General features: G+C 38.2%; 1 protein-coding gene across 11 annotated transcripts in view; it reads right to left on the bottom strand.

Annotated features, from left to right (window-relative positions):
• The window catches only part of KLC1 (kinesin light chain 1), a 64,364-nt gene that overhangs the window by 24,145 nt on the left and 17,959 nt on the right, over window positions 1–22,260 (bottom strand). For all 11 annotated transcript variants that reach the window (XM_072427426.1, XM_072427432.1, XM_072427430.1 and 8 more), the window contains exons 2-12: window positions 14,189–14,450; window positions 10,861–11,091; window positions 8,795–8,873; window positions 8,217–8,442; window positions 7,303–7,390; window positions 4,695–4,796; window positions 3,931–4,104; window positions 2,888–2,987; window positions 2,138–2,187; window positions 1,589–1,653; window positions 1,249–1,357 (exon numbers count right to left, since the gene is read on the bottom strand). In XM_072427426.1, the coding sequence (XP_072283527.1) occupies window positions 1,249–1,357; window positions 1,589–1,653; window positions 2,138–2,187; window positions 2,888–2,987; window positions 3,931–4,104; window positions 4,695–4,796; window positions 7,303–7,390; window positions 8,217–8,442; window positions 8,795–8,873; window positions 10,861–11,091; window positions 14,189–14,449 (1,485 nt within the window). In that variant the 5' untranslated portion in view covers window position 14,450. The remainder of the gene's footprint in view (window positions 1–1,248; window positions 1,358–1,588; window positions 1,654–2,137; window positions 2,188–2,887; window positions 2,988–3,930; window positions 4,105–4,694; window positions 4,797–7,302; window positions 7,391–8,216; window positions 8,443–8,794; window positions 8,874–10,860; window positions 11,092–14,188; window positions 14,451–22,260) is intronic.

Below are 22,260 nucleotides of genomic sequence, written 5' to 3'. Positions count from 1 at the left end.
GGGAAGTGTTACACCAGAACATGCAATAGGGGCTAAGCTAGAGCTGTGGTGTGCTCATTGTAAAGCTACAGAGCAGGGTACAGCGATCCTATGTTTTTTGTTTGTTTTTTTCTCTTTCTTTTTTGATCTCTAGGAAATTGGTAGGCTACACAGATTTTTATGGGTATTAGGATTTGGATATTTTTTTTTTTACTTTAGGTTTGATTTAATGCTAAATTCTAAGCAGTTAATGATTAAAAAAAATTAACTAGTGTTAAGCAGCCAAGCTTGTCCTAATTTAAGCTTCTTGTAATGTGTTATCTGGGTCCCTAAATGCAAGGGGTAAAAAAAAAAAAAAACATGTGTGCCAGACCAAATGATGGGAGACTATGGTAATTAATTTCCCAACATTCTATGACAAAGCTAAACTGCCCCTTTACCAGAGATTAAAGTCGTCAGTATTTAGATCTAAGTCTCAACGATAAGGAATTTTAAACTCTCAGTAAAATCTCAGTATTAAAAAAAGACTACACCAGCTGATTAAAAGGATGCCAGGGTCTGCAACTGACCAGTCCTTGATATTTTATAATGAATTGAACTCTTTATCATTCATTAACATTTGGTTTGGTGTTCAGATTTATTCTGCATCCTTAGATTTCAGGGGTACAATTGGAGTATGTCGTAAACTTCAATATAGTTTATATTTTGATTATCGTTTCAATTTACATTTGTGGCCAGGACCTCCTCTCGCTTACCTATAGCATGGCTGTGCAGAAACACAAATCAAATTAAAAGCAAGTCTCAATTATATACAAAGCAGCTTTGCTGAAGTTCAGCTTTTATAAAAGATCTAGGTTATGTGGCCTTGCACAGGGAATCTGATGACCAACTATCTTGGGACCAACTATCATGATTGCCATGGGAAAATAAAAAAAAGACAGTTTAAAACCCCAGGCTTTCTGTATGTCAGAAACAACATGGAGTCTGAAGTTGGTGTCCCAAGCAAAACTTTATGTACATTAAATGCATTAAAATGAGAATATTGGAATAATTTTTAGGGGGAAAAATGTACAGTTAATTTTTAAACTATTGCTAAAGAGCTATATAATTATTTAGGTTTAATGTCACAGAATTCTAAAATAGTGATAAAAGGATATTGATTATATGGTCCTGCTCTGCCAATATGATGAAGAGTAATATAGTTTCAATATAATAAAGAAAAAATAAGCCACACAAAACTGGGCAGAGCATACCAGATACCTCACTTACCTGTTTCCGTGACCTCATTGCTGCCTCCTCTAATGTTTCTGCAGCTTCAAACTTGCCCTGACGTCTGTAAAGTGCTCCAAGGTTTTTCAGGGTAGTGGTCACTGTGGGGCTGAGGAGAACTTAACATTATGTATTTGTCATTTTGTTTCAGTGCAGTAAATGGCTATAATACATACACGTGCTTTATTAATATCACAAACAAATGGTTACAACATATGCAGTGGAGCTTCACCTGTTTCCAAAGGCTTGGCTACAGTTCACATTCCTTACATCTAAAAGCCACAGCTGCTAGGAGGTTACAATACTGACCAAACAAATTTGCATCTTTGCCAAAACTTACCTATCAACTTTGCAGGCCTTATACCAGCCTCCATACTCTCCAAATGTGCCATCCTTCTGTTTACCCTATAATTAAGAGATCCACATAAGCACATAAGTACAGATCAACCTTCAAGAAAAAAATGCTTGTCAATACATAATTAAATAATTATGTTGCATAAAGCTATAGATTCTGTGTCAACAGGCATTAATCTCCCTGGCAGTCCAATTATGTCAGTATTTTTATGCCAAAATGGTACATTGTTCTGCATGTAAATTTATTTTACATTGTAGGCCTATAATTCTTAGGCATAAGTGCTGAATATGACCTCTCTGACCTGCATTTATTCTGCCGCAAGCAAGGTTTTGTATTACTTTAAACTTGTATGGGTATAAAAATCCTGTTTGATGTGGAAAAAAGAAAGTCAACATATGTACTATGGATTAATATAATGCAACTGTTTTTCCTAATAACTAAAAAAATCCTTAATATGCCTGTGAATCGCTGCATGTGCATCTACGGTCCTTTTACAAACCAAAAACCTAACTTAGCTCAACCAGCAAACCTTACTTTGAATTTTTCTCTTTCTTCGGCATGCATCCAGATAGGTTTGTTCTCATCTGCAATGGCATAAAAATAAAGATTTTATAATGCAACTACCAATTAGATCCAAAGTTGTACAGAATCTCAACAACTTCACAAATACCAAACTGATGGAATAGGAGTAGGGGATCCAGTGTAGGCATTAAAACGTGTTTCTGTTTGTTTATTTGTACCTTACATGCACAAAACATCCAGAAAATGCATCTGTGCCTTCATCCCAACAGAAAGCAAAAAGAAATTTGCAGTTTGTTGAGAGTCACATACCAATTCACCAATATGTTTTGTGAGATTGGAATCAATACATCGGCGAATCAATGCATGTTACATGTAAAATACTAGTACTAGGCTAAAATAATATGGACTTCTTAAAGTTCTATAGTTAGACAAATGGAAGCCACCCCCCCCATACATAAGTCCTTAGCAAAACTAGATTGTGGGGACTACAACATAATCTATAAAGCAGTGAATTCCAGTGATATTTACTAAAACATTCCCTGGTGGAGAATCTTCCAGTTCCATTTGTTTCATGGGCAAATGTTTATTCTCCACCAATGTTTTAGTAAAAGTCAGATTCACAGCTTTATCAATAGACCCCCTGATATCCCCTGACTCCAAAATAGTCCTGAATATCACAAAGTTTAAAACATGTAATTATCCTCCAGGGTTTAAATTTCTTAATTTTATTAGGCTTTATTTTTCATTAATTTAAACTCTTACCATCAACTGATCCAAACTCCCTTTCATGTGCCCGTGTCAAAATTTCTTTGTACAAAGTCTCAGCTTGCTTGAACTTGCCTTGTTTCAGATAGCAAGAGGCCTGGAATATATAAAAGCATTATTAGTCATACCAGGGGAGACAAAATACACACAAGTAAGTATACCTAATAAAGAATATAAAAATACTTTTATTATATTTAAAATCAGTTTATGGGAATTATCCATTACAGAAGTTGCCTTAATAGATCCCAGGATAACAGCGCAAACAGGAGGGAAAAATCTGAAACGATTTAGCCCTAGCGATTGTATTCGGTGGGTTCCAAGTGTCAAAAGCAAAGTTGTAAAACAGAAAAATTAAAAATGTAGGGATTATCATTATTACTTGACGTTTCCTTTCATAGATCCTGAAGCAGCTTGTCATAAAAGCATCTACAATTTCCATTTTTTTTGTGCATTCCTACCATATGGTTTAGCAAATCATAGGGAGATGGCTTTATGGTTTTTAGTTGTATAATCCTTTCAAACTAGAAAATATGGGGCTTTTGGCAAATAACCACAAACAAAAGCCAACCACTAAAACTATTTAAAAAATGTAAGGATCTAGGTTTTTGAATCATTTGAAGTATGTTGGCAACACATAGGATTGGCCTAGTTCAATGACTATTTGGTGTCTTACTGTTTTATTCTGTCTTACCATTTTATTGTAAATATACACTGTATATGGCCAACAGACACCTGATCTTCACATCTAACTATATGACTAAAAGTATTTTGACAATCCTGCAAATTTTGTTTGCGTGGTTTCTGTGTAGGGCACCATTCATACTACAGGACAAAACCTTGCAGACAGACAATTGAGTTTTCAATATTGTGACAAAAGCTTGGTGATGATTGTGCCTCAGTTTACAAAGTCTGCTCCATAAAAGGTATGTTATAGAAGGGTAGAACATTATTTTCCATGTTATGGCTTAGTTTAGCAGCCCAAGCCTTAAAAAAGAAAGATGTAATGATCGGGTGTTTTGTGCCTGTATTTTTTATTTTACCAGGTTATTCTTGGTTTTTGCCACATTAGGATCGTCTGGCCCCAATTTGGTCTGATAAATCTCCAGTGCTCTCTGGTAATAGTATTCCACTTCCTCGTATTTGCCCTGGTTCTGACACAGTAAGGCCAAGTTGTTCAGTTGCTTAGCTACATCTGGATGGTCTTTACCCAACACCTACAGAGAAAGAAAAGAGATCACTCACCTGCTAGTAAAATGTACATTGTTATAACCAATATGGCAATCAAAAATAAATAGATGAACACAAAAAAAAAAACACACACACAAATGTATTTATTTATATCTAATTGTCACAGTCAAGGTCACTGAAACAGGTAGGCAAAGGTAGTAGAAACAGAATTTGTAGGTGTTCTTCTCTCAACCACTTTGTTTTTCTTTTTGATTTTTTGATCATCCAAACAGAAACGAGAGGAGGAATTTTGCAATAGGTGACACAGGCTAAAAAAATAATAGAGTTTGAAAGCTAGAATTTTTAAGGGTTAAGTAGGGCTTGAAAGAGAAAAAAAATGTCTACTTCTCAAAGTCAAAAAGTCATCCCTGTCATTCTTACATTTTTTTTTTAAATACATACAAAAGAATACATTTTTTAGGCACCTTAAAAGCACCTGTCATGCGTAAGGAATGTGTGGTGGCTGCCTCCTAATACTGCCAGTATTCTTTGCTACAAAAGGTGTAACAACACTTATATATACACTGAAATCCAAAAGCCAAAAGACCTTCAGTAATTTAGCAGTCAAGCAGCTTACCTTTTCCCGGATCTCCAGGGCCCTCTTACATAATGGTTCTGCTTCCTTGTATTTCCCCCTCTTCCCATACAGCACAGCTAGGTTATTAAGAGTGGCTGCGACCTGCAGAAAATAAAACGGAGTTTAATATCCACCAGCTTTAACCAATTACCATAACACCAAGTAACAAAGACCCTTAGAGGACCAGAACAGATTTAAAAAAAAAATTGATTCTGACAGAGAGGAAGGGGGAAGAAGTTAGGCCAATATCTGCAGGAAAAGAACAGAAGGACTTTGTGTTTGCTTTTCCGAAATATTGTAGGTCAGAGAAGACATCCATCATTTTCCTACAAGTGCAATAAACTGCTGCTTATATTCATATTTCAATTGATTAAAAGTACAATGGTGAAATAATTCCTGACATCTTTCCTCACATTTTTAAAAGCCTAAATGGATGAAACTCAATTGTGTATTAGTCTGTGATGTTTGCAGAACAATAACGTAACATGCAAGGAGCTCTATTTCCTCACCTCTTCTCTGTCAACAAGTGGTCTTTAAAAGATACAGAGAACAGACATCTGTGGCAGTATATGCATGGTTACACTAAATGCATGGAGCTTTGCTGACTACAGTTCCATGGTCACTCAGTTAACCTGAAGCATTGCCAAACTGTTCCTAGACTACAAGAAGTTGTTCCACTGAACAACACATTAGCAGATACATTGTGGTCACTGTAGACCTGTAATGTTGAGACCTTGGTGGAAAATTACACATTTGCAAGAAGTTACTGTAGTGAGCTTACAGGATAAGCACAGCACAGAGAGAACACTGGGGAAGACAGCATTTATTATATTTATATAAAATACACAACCACACTTTTTTTACATACACTGCATGTAAATTGTAATTATCCCTATTCAGGGTAAACTTACAACATCTGGTCTTGGAGTTTGGACAAGGGAGCGAAGCCCCCTTTTTAAATCAAGAGTTCCCACTTCGTAAAGGCCATTCAGGCCACTGCAGTCACATGAGAGCGGTATAGGCTCCCCCAATACCTTAAAGTCCACCTTACCATCCACAAGGATGTTTCATTAGGTATCTAGAACTGTTTGGGTGAAAGAACTATCTGCAGACACTGCCACTATGCCCTAAAACAAAAAAGTTGCAGACCCTCCTAAAAAAACACTGCTTACAAACATCACAAACCTGTGTAGAGTTTTATGCAGTTAAGGTTTCCACCAACTAGAATATTTGGCCTAGGCAAATGAAGAACACAGCACCAATAATTAGCAGATGCATTTTGTTGAAGTGAATACTCCAACTAAATAGTTAAAATCAGAAGTTTTTTTCAAGCCAGCAAAACAAGTTCCTGCTAGAAGTAGTAATCTTTGCCCTTTACTATGAGTTTATTATAAGAGATCAGGTTGCATTAAAATCTATGTGATTTTTTATTGTGCAGAATAATATGCGGTTTTTAGCATCATCATTATAAATTAGGGGGGAAACAAATCAAACTTCTAATTCAATACCAAAAGCCATATGTTTTGGCTACAGCAGCAGTCTCCTAATCCCATTTCCCATAACTAAAAAATCCACCTACTATTTTTAATGTAGTCTTACGACGGTCTTTCTAAAAATGTTCACTTCTAATAGTAAAGTGAACTTGACAGCTAAATTTAGATTTCAAAAGTTTTTTTTTCTTATTTGTAAAAGGTAGGGAAAGGTTTTACTGCCATCTGTGCCCACACTAGGCAAATTCACCCCCTTTACTCATCAAGGTGACCACTTTCACCAGGACTGAATGCTAAGGAAAATCAAATATTTTAAGCTGTTACCAGCATAGATAGTTGAGAAAACGTCTCATAGGGACATGCGACAACTATCTAAGAAAGATACTTAATTTCCTAGAGATTTACTGGGGATTACTGTTGCAAGGCTGAAGTGACTGATTTGCCAACATAAGGAATGCCCCTATTAGTTGAAACCTTCTTCCTGCTCCCACACCATTGCTCTATAAGACCGCTTTCTAAATACCTGGTCCTTCTGGGTGTGGATGGGGATGCACTAAGTGGACCACAGTAGCTAATTGGGATGCCCAAACATTGTATATGATCTGACACCATTCAACACAAAGCTTAGGACTACCACTATAAATAGAGCAGAAGAAGCGATCGCCCAGTGGATGGCAGGGGAGAACTTCCTACGAGAGACTTTGTCCTTCAGCCCTAAAATGGGTTTAATAGCAATGAGGTATGAAAAATCTCAAACGATCATTAAAAGGAATATTTACAACTAACATATATGGTATATGAGTGACATATTAGGAAGACACAGGAAATCAGTCATGACAAAAGCCAATCTTTGGTGCCTTAAGGACTGCTGCTATAACACAAACATACATGTGTGCATGTGAAGCATATTAGAGCTGATTGGTTTTTGAAGTGCTCAGAACTACAGATTCATACCTGCTACATCTAGGCATCAGCCAATCTACAAGTATTCTCTCCTGTTGAGTTTAACATTAAGGTTTGTTAACACCAGATTAGAGTTGACAATGTGTTAGATGGAATGAAAGACTGCAAAAAAAAAAAAAAAGAAAGGACAGAAAATAGAAAATGAAAATACAGACCGCTGGGTGATCTTTTCCCAAAGTCTTTTCTCGGATGGCCAAGGCATCATTTAATAGATTGGCAGCATCTTTGTATTTATTCTGATCCCTGAAACAGAATTTATGACAAAGGTTAAACCAAATGGTTCTAACGAACCTAACAAACCTTAAACTGAACTCAGATTTCAGTAAAAGAATATTAAACAGTACAATACATTCAATCAGGCATGTATGAATTAATCAGCACAAGAACAGTCATGCAAATTTTTATAGGGCCAGAATGATTTTGGCAACTCCCTAAGTGACAAGTAGAGGATTAACAGGTCAGGCTGGTCTGTCATTTTGAAAACAGAGGAACGACATTGCCCACAGCAACTAATATATTTATTTTTGAAACACGTTACAATGAGAGCTGTAAAGAGCTGTGTATAGGTATACATATTTCTTGTCTCTCATTAACATAAAAAGCAAAATCCCTGAAATGATGTGCCTGCAACACTCCCACTGAGGTTGTGTAAGAATTTCATGTGAAGCATTTGGTGTTTCTGCAGTGGCCAGGTAGTAGTGGAGCAGACATTGGCTGCCAGAAGGGTTAGGTTATATGCTTTTTTTTATAAAACAGTTTTAGACCCTAATAGACTTTTATATCTAGATAGAATTACACTATTAAACCCAATGGTCGCTATGGCAGATAAATTAACAAGCTGTACCCTGGAGATCTATAGACAGAAGTCCATGAAACCTCTAAGAAATATCTTGCCCATGCCTTTTAATGATCCTTATTTGATCCTTTATTATTTTTTTAAATAGATGAAAAGCACACACAAAACATAAGACAAATTACTGTACTGTTATGTAGCCTCAATCAGTGGGTTCGTTAAAAGCGAAATGATGCAAGACAGAGCTTGTTTTTAGTATGTAAATATATAACTCACCTGTACACCAGAGCCAGTATATTGAGCATTGTGGCGACATCGGGGTGATCGTGACCAGAGGTCTTCTCTAAGTCTTCAAGAGCTTGCTTGCAGAGGGGTACAGCCACTTCATACCTCCCCTGGGATGCGTACTGAATCACAAGGTTATGAAGGGTTCTTAACCGGGCTGGGATCTCATAGCCTCCTTGCTGTGCTGCAGCGGCTGCACTGCTGTGCGGTTGTTGTACTAGACAAATTGAAACAAAAGTTTATGTTTATAGGTTGTTCAACCCAGTGCTAATATGTTGCCATTGGAAAGGTGTTGTGGGTTACATATTTTGGGAATCCCAGAAAAAAATTGCCAGGATTTAACGTTGTTTCTATTCTATCAAAACATTTTTTTCATATATCTTCATTTCAATTCACTGGAGGCCACATGATATAGTATTTATGTGACATGTCTTCCCAAGCATTCTTTCCTATGGTATGGTTTTATTTTAAAAAATGACGTACCTACTCATAAGTGACTAGCTTCAACAGATTCAGTCTTTTTTTTTTATCTGGCTCAAGAGGAAATTGGGAATCTACCGCACACTTACTTCCTGGTCCCTGGTCATCATCATCATTGGGGAAAAGGTCATCGAGAGGCTCCTTAGAGGAATCGCTGTCTTTATCATCCTGACAAAAACAGATACATAGGAGTAATCAGCTTTAACCTATTATCAAACTGCATAATATGCAAAGTATCCTAGATATACATATTCAAAATAAACATAGAAACACCATACAAAAGATGCCCATTCATCAGAGTACCACAACATCAAACCTGCACTGCCATGTGTTAGCAGTAGTACAAAACACATAAGTGTGAAACTATCCTTATGAATAGGTGCTTGGCTAAACAGTGAACCATATAAACAGAGAAGTAAAGCCATGAGTCTAATGTGTATCTATCTGTCCTGTAACGTAAACTATTTAAACTAAGAATCTGTATTCCAGGCTATAAATAAAAGCACCGTAAAGGTTCATGTAACTTCTTTCAATAAATTAGCTTTAAACTCAATCTGTAATCGTCTCACCATATTTACAACCATGTCAGAGTAGCCATTTTCTTTTCTAGGAAAGGGTGGTAACACAATTCAAAGAATCTATACAATCTCTGTCTCCAGGGAGAATAAATCCTCAAACTCAGAGGAGAAAAATCTATATAATCCAAAGAAAGGAAATGTGGAGGGTGTAGCACAAAGAACTTTCTGAGCTTTGCTATAAACTGCTGCCTCAAGGAATTTTATGAGGAACCTGTCAGGACAGAAACAAGGGAGGCACCATGTCTGTAAAGGTATAGCTACCATGGATGCCATCCTTACCTTTGTGCTACAACCTAGAGAGCAACCACAATACTTAAAGGTGTATTGTGGTTGAGGTCTTCAATACTAGCGGAGTCACTTAACTGGTCAGTTCACTGGACTAAACTGAAAACAAAAAAATGACACCTTTAATCCGCCAGTCCCTCGATAGTGCTGGTCCTTCCCGCATTGTCCTGGAATTCCTCTTTGTTCCGGTGCTGAGATTGGGTGACGTAGCCCGCTGTAAAGGGGGTAAAAGGGAGAGCCGATCCCACTGCGCTTGCATAGGATGGGCATCTCTTTCCCTTAATAGAAAAAATGCCCCTTCCGAGCATGTTCAAGATTAGGGCATGCGCAGAAGCAGCACCCAGAACCTGCGCTCCCTGGTGGTGCTGCACTCTTTTATGTAAAATGAAAATGTTGAGCTTAGGTCCACTTTAAGTGACTTAGGATCACTTGGGAGTGCTAAAGTACTTGCTTTATTTTATCAACAGCTGGGAAGGGAGTCCTGAACTACGTTGTACTACTGATCTGCAGTAGAGACCAAGGAACTGGCTACGCTGCCTGGCTGGAATGTCTGGATCAGCAGCCAAAGCGAACCAAAAGTCAAACCTTTAGGCTGGGTCTTCTCGGATGTTTTTAAAAACGCATGTAAACATTCCTACCGAGATTATATGTGTTTTTATAAATTTTATTACCACTTTAAACCTTGCCTTAAAACGCTGGAAAACGTGTATGCCGCGTTTTCCCATGTTTACGGTTCAAGTGCTTAAAAAACGCGGGAAAATTGGCCTATTGAAATCAATGGAAGCGTTTGCCCGCGTTTACGGGTGTTTTCCAGCCTTAACCCTGTTTTAACTTTTTAAACGTTGCTAGCAGCGTTATAGATAAAGCTCATAAAGGTGCCTCAAGGAAACGCCATGGTGTAGATTAGCCCATTGGAATGCATGGGAATTTCAAACATAGGCATTTAAAGCCTCAGGTTAAATGCTGGGGAAAACGTCCGTGTAGACTAAGCCTTCAGCAGTTAAAAGCTCAAGATATTTGTATTTCAATTGTGTATTTGTCTGCTTGCCTGGAGTTCTGCTATATTTAAAATCATTAATCGGCTGCGATTGTTGCATGGGTAGATAAATATACAGAAGGGTATATAAGTTGCCTGTACTGGTCTTATGGCAGCTTGATGTTTTACTATGCCTATTGGACCAGACTGTAGCAGTAGGAAGAAAGGGGAAAAAATATCCATAGAAGCCTTTAAAAGTATTCTTAGGAAAAACATGACTTCATTAAATAGAAAAACACAAATATAAGCCACACACCGATGGAGAAATGTCATCATCATATTTTTTCAGCTGATTCATAAACTCTAGATGTTTCTTCTCTTCCTCCAGCTGGGCCACAGACTGTTCACTCCTTTGCAGCTTTTGTTGAGTGTTGGCCAGCTCATCTCGCAACCACTGGTTCTCCTGGCACAGCCTCCGCACCTGAGCCCTCAGCTTCTGCTTCTCAGACTCTACTGCGTTCAAGTGGTTCGATAAGGCCATCATAACCTGTAAGAACAATAATACAATCAAATGATTAATATCTCCACCCCTTAGAATGTAAACTCCTGTGAGTGGTGCAGTCATTTCTAAAAAAAAATGTACCTTCAGGGTTCTCCCCAGGCCCTTTTAGCTGGATGCACCACCCAGCACTTTTCAGCACCCACCCGGGTGTTTTTGGGTGGTTACTAAAGAGTTTGGTCACAATACAGGGGCTGCCACCCACCTACAATTTCTTCCCACCCGGCTTTTCTGGGTTGAGCACTGACCTTGTTATTGGATTGCACATCATTACATTGTTTAGCAAGACCTGCTTTATGTACAGTGCTATTCTGAAGATAGTTAGCTGTTATTTTAAAGAGCAATGAGGTACATTAGGCTTTAAAGAAAAAAAAAAATTCAGCAAGTTATGAGAAATGTTGGGAGGAAGTCTTCTTGTTTTCAGGTTAGCGTTTAGGCCACAAATGATCGAATTTTCACCCCACTAGAATGATTTATATCAGAAAGTGGCCAGTTGAAGTGCAAAATGCTGCACCTGGGGTTTGTGGGCATTGCAAAAGAACTAAAGCTGATCATTCTCTTATGTACAGAGCTCAGTACAATAAACGATCTCTGCATTTGGGGGGGAAAAATCCTCCCAGCTTGCCTAGTGACAGCTAGCACTGCAAATAGGATCTGAGTACATCAATTTAAAGGCTTTAACGTGGAACCAAAGTTTCACTTTTACAGATTTTTGATCAGGCAGAGGATTATTGCAGAAAGGGATGGCCAATGTCCCTTCTGCAATAGGTAAAATAAAATTACCTGCCTAATCGCTCTGGGTAACTGTAAAAAACGCTGGCATCCCCGGCTCTTCCTGGGAACTTTTGCTCACCTACGTTACATCATCCTGCCCTTGCCAATCAAGACAGCTGAAGATGATATCTAAGAAGGAAAAAGATGTCTGTGGCCTGAGACAAAAATGGGGTATATAAAGCTTTGTGTACAAATTGCTACATTCGGCCTTTAGCAGTCTAAAGCTTTAACAAAGAATTTAAAAAAAGAAAAAAAAAAAAAAAAAAAAAGCTTTTAGCCAGCTTCAGACTGCTTTGTTGAAGCATTCCAGGCGCCCTTTACATTCAGTTATTAGAAGGTAAACAAAATATCTTAATAGGAGTAATAACTGTGGCTTTAAACAGCTTTACCATAGACTTTAGCTTGGTAAAGCCTGGTAGCAACTTGCCTAAGGAAACATTGAAAGACCCCATTGAGATCTCTGTTTAAAATGCCCATATTGGAGTTGTGAGTGCTTTAAAATGCTTAAAGATAGTTAAAAGCTACTGGAGTTTCTCTTTATTTTACTATTTCATCATTGCATTATCTTAATGTGTTTGTGTATTTGTCTTGTGTATTCTCAGGACATTGTTTTCATATTGGTTTTTCGTGCATTGTGTAACATGCCATTTTATTGTTATATGTAAACCATGAAATATCTCAAAAATTATTTTCAAAAAAAAAAAAAAAAGGTAAAAGCTTTGCACAAACAAAAATAAAAATTGCATTGAAGCCTGTATGTGTAAAAGGTGGGGTGTCCAAAGAGACATAACTTTCTATAACAAATTATTAGGAAGAATATGGACATCAGCAGGTTTGTTTGCAGCAAAGAGGACAAAAAGTGCAAAGAGAAACAAATTATAGCAGGATGAACAAACCAATATAATCAGAGGAAAGGCAAATCCAATGCAGCCACCTACTAAAAGGGTGGTGTAGGAAAACTAGAAAACCACACTTAGGAGATTGCCTAAAGTTAGCATTTCTGCCAACCACCCAGGGGATATTATTATCACCTTTTCACACTGTTTTCTCAGCTATTGTGTCAAAATAACTCAGGGAGATAAACATTTCTGAAAATCGCTAGGAAAGTCTACACAAAATCACTGCAGTCTGTAGAAAAGAGTAAAAAAAAAAAAAAACAGAAGGGGCCAGTATTAGATGCTATAGGATCAGGTTAAATGCTACCTGTTCATTTTGAGTTTTACATAATGAGGTGCTCTAGAGAAGTGGTCGCCAACCGGTATTCCGCGGCTCTGGCCTGTCCAGAAAAAAAGGAGAAACACCCCGCTGGAGGGAGAACCAGCCAGCCACAAACCATGTCTCCCATATGGACAACATGGTTGTGGCAACAAGGCGTCACTATGGGAGAAGTTTCTACCCATTGAGTGACACACAGCTCCCCCCAGTGCATGTGCAGTCCGGATTCCGTGCATTTAGTGGTCCGTACGATCGAAAAGGTTGGTGACCTCTCTTCTAGAGGGCTTTTTTTGTATGTGCGAGGAATCCCTAAATATTTCAGCTCTCTACCTGATAGATTCCAAAGAAAAATACACATTTTATATTTATTCTGCCACAGGAATTTTAATAATTCATCTCTTTAAGACATGTCCAGGCAATGCACATTGTATGCTACATTCTGGGCACACCCCAGGTAGTACCCAGTCACCCTTGCCAGTGTGCTTATAGTAGCCCCAACCAAACACCTAAGCCTTCAAACGGCTGGTGATGTAACTGGTCATCTGTGCAGCACCATATCAACTACGGATCTAAATTGATAAAAAGATAGCTTTATTGAAAACAGATTGGACAGGAGCTGCAGCATGTAAGGATTTCTGAGGAAACCAAATAAATCCTTCCTGAACAACCTAGGTCATCTAGAAATCATAAATTGTTTTAACACTGCAAAGGATATGAGGGTTGAGTTCCACTTTAGGCCTCCATGTAAGGGAGTACATCATATTTTGGTCCTAGTATACAGAGAGCCCAGACACCAAGCTTTAACAGCAGAGTAGTATCAAATGTAACAAAATGAAATGTTTACTACAGTAACAGGTACATGAAACCCTGCCAGGACTAAATTCCAAAAGTATGAAACCAAGCTCCATCCCTGATCTGACAATGGCAAAAGAAAATAGATGCATGCACAATCCATATCCATTTACCTTTAAGTACAATCATAAGTGGCCATATTTGTGAACATCAAGGGATTATTTTAAGTTTGTATGAGAACTGCATTTTCACTGCCATTAGCAAAACTAATGCTACAATTCTAATTTTTGTATGTTAGCAGTACCTGTGCTTCACTTAGACCGAGTTCCAGCATCTCCAATGATTTTCGGATCATATTGGACTTCTCTTCCACCAAATTACTTTCGTCATCTTTCTTGAGACACTTTAAAGTCTCCAGCAGGCTCTGAAGGATGGAGTTGTGCTCATTCTTCAAGGCCTCTAGGCCCTGGATCACCTGCTTGGTCTTAGAAATAATTTCATCTTGGGTGAGTTTCTCCAACTTATCTTCCTTCAGAAACACCATCGTGGACATGTTGTCATACATTCTGGAAGAAAAAGTACAACAGTATTATTATATATATGGATTAGAAACACAAACCTAGAATCTTGTCTTGAAAGGGGAGGTAGAAAAAAAAGGCACCAGCACAATAAGTGGACAAAAGTAGGCAATCACACCTCAATTAATTTTTTGGAGCATCTCTTTATAGTCAAGAACAAAGCTTGCTTCTTCACATTACAGCCTGCATGTTTCAGGGGTCGAATTGTTTATGTTTGTCCAAAGTTTAGTATGTCCACTCCCCAAAAAGAAATTTAGTATGTCCACTCCTCAAAAAGAAATTTACAAGTGGACCAGTGAACCAATGAAGAATATTAGCCTGGATAAGGGCTTTATAAAAAAAAGGAAATAAGGCGTTCATATTTGATGTGCTAATATGGCTAAATCTGTACATATACTGTATAATCAAAAACTGTATAAAGAGTTTTTTAAATTTCAAACAATTATCCCACAGTTATTATATATATATATATATATATATATATATATATATATATATATATATATATTGTTCCTCGACTGCAAATAGCTCATCAGTCACCCCGCTCTCTGCCATGGAGAGCTTCCCTTTATACCTTCCCCTTTCTTCACATTCTTTTATGTTCTCCTCTAAGTATGCAAGTACATACCAAATTAGGGACTTGCACAGAATCCCCAGAAAGCTTGTTATATATGGGTTAAGTGGACTCAGAACCCAGAGTTTCTCCACAATCCAACATGAACAAGCATCAAGATATTCCCTGACATTGTATGGAGGTTTCCTATCACACATTACAGAGTATCAATCTAATATTCTTTGTACCCCAGTGTTACACCAGTTGTCTCTTGTATCAGGTTGTTCTTGATTTGTTACTGGTATTATTGTTGTTGAACACTAATATACCTAATAATATAATTGAAAGAAAACAATATCCCACCCCAAACTCATCAAGATCACACATAAAAAGAAAAAAAAAAAAAAGACATTTTTAACTTTTTTTTTTTTTTTTTTTTTTTTTTTTTTTTTTATTGTGCAATTTGCTATAGACAGACGCCTTTTTCGGAAGTTGGTGATTTCAGTCATGTTGAAAACAAACAAGAAGTAATGACGACCATCTGTCCAAGACCAGAAACTTACTAAGTTTGCATTTTTCCAAATTCTCTATTGCAATCATTAACATTTTACAGAAAGCCACAAAACAACGTTTTCTGAAACACCCTCTACCTAGACATCTGGTTCACACAAGTTGTTTTACTCAACACATGAAAGCATATCGTTTTGAAATACGGAAAAATTTAATTTTTAGTTTATTTTTTTGTTGTTTGCGACCTGTTTGGGAGATTTTGTTTCACTTCTTGTTATAGAGACAAAATGGAAAATTTCTATAAAGTGTGATTCCCTACTTAGACAGCTGCGGCCGTCATAAATTTCCCTTTTAGAAGATTGAATTTTGTGGACTCAACTTTTAAAGGCAATAATCAACACATTCATTAAAAAGGGTACAGGCATAGAGACAGGAAAAAATACAGATTCTACAACTTCCCTAGTGAATCCAAAATGGAACAATAACTTTTGAGAAAATGCAATCAATGTACCTCCGTGTTTATTCCCCACCTTACTAAATGCCAATAAAATGACACTGGCCGGTGCACCCCCCAGTGGGGTCCTTCTCCTGACCAGCAGTTGGCGACCGCTGAACTAGATGACCTATTTTGGCTGAAGTATTGTAGGGACAATCAAACAAAATATGCTCTTGCGTATCCGCCATATGGTTTTATTTTTTATTTTTGTGGGTATCTTCTCCTGGTCTTGAAAGTCCATGTCAGAATAGCACCTAAATAAAAGGGCAAAACATTCTTTGCAGAATCTGCCTACAAGCAAGGCAAGATGGCTACAAAGGTGTTGAGTATACCCATATTGGGACAACACAACAAAGAATTATATATCTTATTGGATACATATTCTTTACCAGTCCTTAAAATGGAACTGTTCTTGAAATGAATACAGTGATCCTCCCTCCCCTTTTCCAATTATTGGTTCTTAGTAAAGGTCACTCTCCTGGGAGGCATGCTGGTTTTGTTAATCAGCACAGATGGAGCCAAGTACCTTCCGGCACTGTTCAGCTTTCTCAATATCTGGACAATAAGCCAAGAATATTACCCTCAGCCTGTTCCTGCCATTAGCACACAGTAAAAAGTGTTGATTCCCACGCTATCTCTGTTGCAAACCCACTATGTGATTAGCAGGGCTCACAATTGTCGAAAAGAAATTAGGCCAGGCATATATTTGCCCACTTTGAATGTGATATATATATATAAGGCAATATGGGCAATATATAAGGCCGTGTCTGAACACATTCCTGAGATCAGACTGTGCATTCATAATCAGGAATAATGGCCAATTTAGATCAAGCCCTGTAGGACTGCACATAGCTATACAATAAACAAATTGCATAAAAAAGGAACTATAGAAGTTTATGATTCCAAAAGTAGATGTGTCCTTACAGAAGTTTCACCATGTCTGTGTACATGCCAGTCGAAACATTTAAGATTTATTCTCATATGCGCATGTGAAAATGCTTTTTAGTTCTATATAAAGTGAGTTTTGTATGCATTTGTGTGCTTTCATGTATTTTGCTTGTATGTAGTCACAAGAAAAATTAGAATGGTGGCTGTGTTCAGTTAGAGATTTTGTGGGTAATGTGCTAAATAACTTTTGCTAGTTGCTTTGAGCTACCTTTATTTTTTCCAGCTTGGTCAGGGTAGTTACAGGCTATTGTCCTCCATGTCCTCATGAAAGATTTAGGGCTAGTTGGCACAAATGTTTTGCAAGTAACAGGGCGGCTAATGCTCTACCATTGTTGTGCCTTTAACAATTTTGTAGTCTCCCTTTACTGATGGTCATTATTAGAAGCATTTCTAAATGCAGGAAAACTACTTCTTTTACAAGATAAACTTGTCTTCAAGTGGAACTAAACACCAAAAACAAAAAGTCACCAGAAGGAATTGGTTTTCTAAAGTCTTTTACCAATAAAGTATTTCCCTTCTCCCGGTGGCTTTTTGGATTACAATGCATGCCATGTGCACCATACAGGTTACATGGATATATTCTTGAACCTCAACGATTAGACCTTGATGTCGGGAACAAAGTAACTCCAGCATACGAACAAGACATACATCATCAATAGCCAAAGGATTGTGGTGGTTGCTGGAAAATCAGTGAGAGGTTCCTAGACTTGTCATCCCTCCAGGGAGCATAGAAATAGCCGTGAGCCATAATCAAGTATGCTTTGAATATTTCCCAATTCAAGCAAAAAAATACCCACAACAATAAAAATTTAGTTCCGCTTTAAATTGTTGTCGGTCTGAAAAATGAGAAGTATAACAAGTGCAGCCTTGTGTTTTGCTTTGGCATAAAAGTATCCTTCCCATTTACAAAGCTAGGAATTATGTACATTGGGGTACGTAATAAAAATATGTACAGAACAGTGCACTGCCCAAAAAAATTTTCAACGCAGCCAACAAGAAATAAAGGGAGGACCCTTCACAACAAAATTAATTTGCTGGAAAAACAGGATCACTGCACTCCCTTCATATTAACCAACACAAGACAGCCAGAATTTTAATCAGCTGACATTTGATTTTCTCTGTCTGAAGTCCCCAGTTTGGCAGATTTGTTCTAGAAAACATTTGTTTGCTAATAGAAGATGACGGTCCAATCTGTAGCCAGGACCAGGCCTGGGCAGTTTATTGCATCGGTTTAAAGGGTTACCTTTCCGTTCACATCCTCCTCCGCCTAATGAAAAGAAACGTAATCTGTGCCAACATCTACTTCATAAATATTGAAAGAACTCAATCTACAGGGATTAGGATGAAGGCAAGATATACACGTGGCCAACAAACAGCACAATATCTACATATGGATACACAACAGTGACATTACTCAAACAAAGTATTGCAGGAATATAAGTAGGTAACACCTAGTTATGCATTTCATTTGCAGAGCTTTTGTAGTAGATGAACCATTTCCATTAGCATAATTTACACAAATATACTAAGCCTTTGTTTTGTGTAACTAAATAATTCCCACTCGGTTCACTTGCACACCTACCACACCCTGCATCCTTTGCTGCAATGAAAAGTTGCTGTTGTGAAAGTCCCTGCAGATTCACATTCGGCGTGGACGTGTGGGTGGCCATGATACACAAATGTCACACATGCAAATTTGCTGCAACTATAGGGCTTGGAGCCCTTGAAATACCTTTTAGGTCTCTGGAAACCCTTGCTAATTTTTATGATATGCCCAGTACATTGGACTTACATTGCATCTTACATTGCTGGCCAGTGAAAAGAATGCCACCTAACATATAGCCAAAAACATTGATGTCAGTGGAAACTGACCTGAGAAGCACAAATTGCTCAAGAAACATCTAGGAACCTCTGTGGTAACTCTAGAGTTCCACAGTTTCCACTGATGATATAGTATATGTCGCTTGCTGATGACCCATTCTCTGTTCCTACATGTCACAGTTTAGGAACGCAATATTAGGTTATTACATTAGCAAGTGATAACATCTTAATGGTTGCCATGCTAGTCACTGCTACTAGAAACACTTTCCATTCCCGGAAAGTATAGTGCAGGGGTCAGCCAGATACGGCTTAGCCGGTGGTTTGTTCCGGCCTAGGCGCCGTGGCCGACCCGGCCTAATGAGAGTCGGCAACCCGCAGCAGAGCCGGAACAAACTAACAGAGCCAGAGCCGCTGGAGCCGCATGCGGCTCTTGAGCTTCCGTGTGGTGGCTCCCTTCCCTATTTATCGGGGCTGGCGTTAACACTTCCGCCGCCAGGGTAATAAGGGAACATTCCCTCTCCTGCGTATGCATTGAGATTTCCCCTCAGGGGTCGGAGGCATTAGGGCGGCACTCAAGAAAGGGTCCAGCGTAGTGTGCTTATGCCTACCCCTGAAATGGCCTAGTGGCCAAAAAAGTTTGCTGATCTCTGGTATAGTCTATGACTGTCTGTGTGAAGAGGATAAGTGCCAACGGGCATCATTCAACCTAGAAGCAAAGCTGCACCTATTCATTACAAGAAAATATTTGTCAGATGCAGCAAGGGGAATATCTTAAATTTTGTAATGAGTCCAATGTTATATTATAGGGAAGGAATAAAAAGGTAAGCTGATAAGAAAATTAGGGAAATGGGGTTTAGCCTTTCAAGCTTTTACATTCTGGCTGTTCCATATCTTTTTCTGTACTCCTTTTAGTGATATTTCAGACAGACCACCTAAAGCATACCTAAACTCAGAATATTTACGTTACATAAAAGGCTAGATAACCCTTTTATTTGAAGTAAAAATGTTGTTTGTTGGTGTTTTTTTTTTTTTTTTTTTTTTAAAGTTCCCGCGATCTCGAGCCTGCGCAGTGTGAGATCAGGTGGCGTAGGAAGAAAAAAGGAGAAGATGGCGGCGCCTGACGCTCCCTCTGTGCAGGGCCCGAAGACGGATACCGGGACGACCCGGGACCCAATGGAAGAAACCTCCCGACGGATAGACTGCTCTGTGGTATTAAAAGTAAATGTGAATTCTTTTTGTTTTGGGTTTACTTCTTTAATAAAGCAGTCGGTGGTCCGGTTTATATCTTCCATTAAAAACTGTTGAGATATCAATCATACAAGGAATGCATTGCTCTATATCCATTACAATGGATACCACAGTATTCCATTAAAATCTTTAATAGAACTATCATTTTTTTAGGCTGGCATCACAGCAGAAAACTAATAGTGCCACTTATATGATCACATTGTTCAAAATGACCCAAGAGCTCAGAAACCTGCAGAGTGTTTTATGCAAATAGCAAAAGATCCAACATCGTATATATTGTGGTATAGAACCTTGGCATTCTGCAGAATAAACACGATTAGGTACAGAACAATGCTGAATTTCGTGTACCTTTAATCCATATTAGGCTCTTGGGGAGCCAGAATCCAATAACCTATTACACTGCTAATATTTGATTTCTTCTCTAATTAACCTAAATTGATTCTGACAATAGAGGTCACGAGGAAGGTGCCTAGAGGAACAGACATAGGGATGAGTGACTGTCCACTATGAAAAAAATGACAGCCACTTTTTTGTCACTGCAACATAAAATGTGTCAGTGTGTCCACTGATGTCCAAAAGCATCGACAGATATATGGAGAGAAACGTATATTACCGGACAGTGACTAGAAAATGTGGTATAAGTTACTCTTAAGTTAGGGCCCATTTTAAGCCTTAAACTACTATTGTGAGCCAATGTGACAGTCACAATGTATTCACATGGTTTATACTTTATTTATCTGGGATCCATTTGGAATGAATAACTCCCCACAAAGTATATATACATCTTTTCAATGTGCATGGTGGTATCTCACCTTAAAACAGGAACACCAATTTGGGAATCAGTTACTGCCATTGAAACGCACATACCTGGATGATTCCCACTGGGGAATGATTAAGGGAATGTCAGATTCCCATTTTTATAAATAGAGCCCCAGGTTACTACAAAGCTACCATTGAATATTCTTTTATTTGTTTCTTCGGCATGGGTCATATGCCTATGACAGACTAAAAACATTTTGTCAAGTTGATAGGGGGACTAAATTCATAACTTAGGTCAGAGCAAAAAAAAAAAAAAACACAAATCCAATAGGACAAATAGATACAGTTGGTGCAAATTAAAGACGCCAAATATAAGGTTAGCCCCACAGCACTCCAGCCCTGGGTTAAATTACCAAAACTTGGCATTAGGTCATGTGACCTGAAGCAGCTGTGCTCTGGGAATGCCAATGTCTGCAGCAACTTCATTCATTTCAACTGAAGACTGCTGAGACCAGCAACTGTGCTAGCTCCAGGGTCTTTAGGTCACAACTTCTAAAATCAGAGATTAGTGGGACCTTCTAGATAAATACAGGCAATTCACTGCACTTTTCTAATGCTTCAGTATTTAAAGTGACCCTTAACAACAGGGCTAGTTTGGCTAAAAGGTTTGCAAAAATTGCCTTCTAAGGTACTTTGATACAAACATTAGATTGTAAGCTCCTATGAAGCCATACACTGATCTATATACTTTGTAAAGCCCTGAAGAATATCATCATATCTAGAACCCAAACAAACAGTACTTACATCTCAAGTAATCTCAAGGGAGGAAGCCTGCTGGCACGTTGGCTTGCACTAACCAATCCCAAAACGTGCTTTGTATCACATTACAATGTTATGGTTTCCAAGAATCCCACAATGACCCAAACTGTAACTGGCCTCTCACAAGCTGTTCACAGAGACCTTTGTCCTTGCTAATAGGGAAGGAACCAAACCTGAAAAACGACTGTCACATCACTTGACAGCGACAGCAGTGTGAGCTCCAATCCGGCCGTCACAGAGAAATTAGAAATAAAGGAGATCATGTGACTGATCTTACGAAAGGAAATAAGAAGAACGAGATACTTAGCATAACATTCTGCACATGACTTTCAGGGGTGTATACAAGTACTCATCACAGGAACACCATGCCGGGTCTGACCACAAAATTCTTTCAAGAAATAATTGTTGCAACACTCAGGATATCATCATCCTGTAGGTTGTTCATCCGGAGAATGTGACCTCTGGAATAACCTGCACTAAATTAAATAACGTAAATCTTGCATGATAATCATTGTATCAAGATAAAAATAACAAAAAAAAAAAACTTGTGTATAAGAATCTAAAATATTACTCACTGGCCTAAGGGGATGAAAAATACACAGATATGGGACTACTGCTGCTTGGAAATGCTTAAGCTATATAGA

This window comes from Pyxicephalus adspersus, chromosome 12, assembly GCF_032062135.1.
Source record: "Pyxicephalus adspersus chromosome 12, UCB_Pads_2.0, whole genome shotgun sequence".
Taxonomy (NCBI): Eukaryota; Metazoa; Chordata; class Amphibia; order Anura; family Pyxicephalidae; genus Pyxicephalus; species Pyxicephalus adspersus.
The sequence above is the reverse complement of the archived record's forward strand: the minus strand, read 5'-3'. Positions and strand labels throughout refer to the sequence as shown.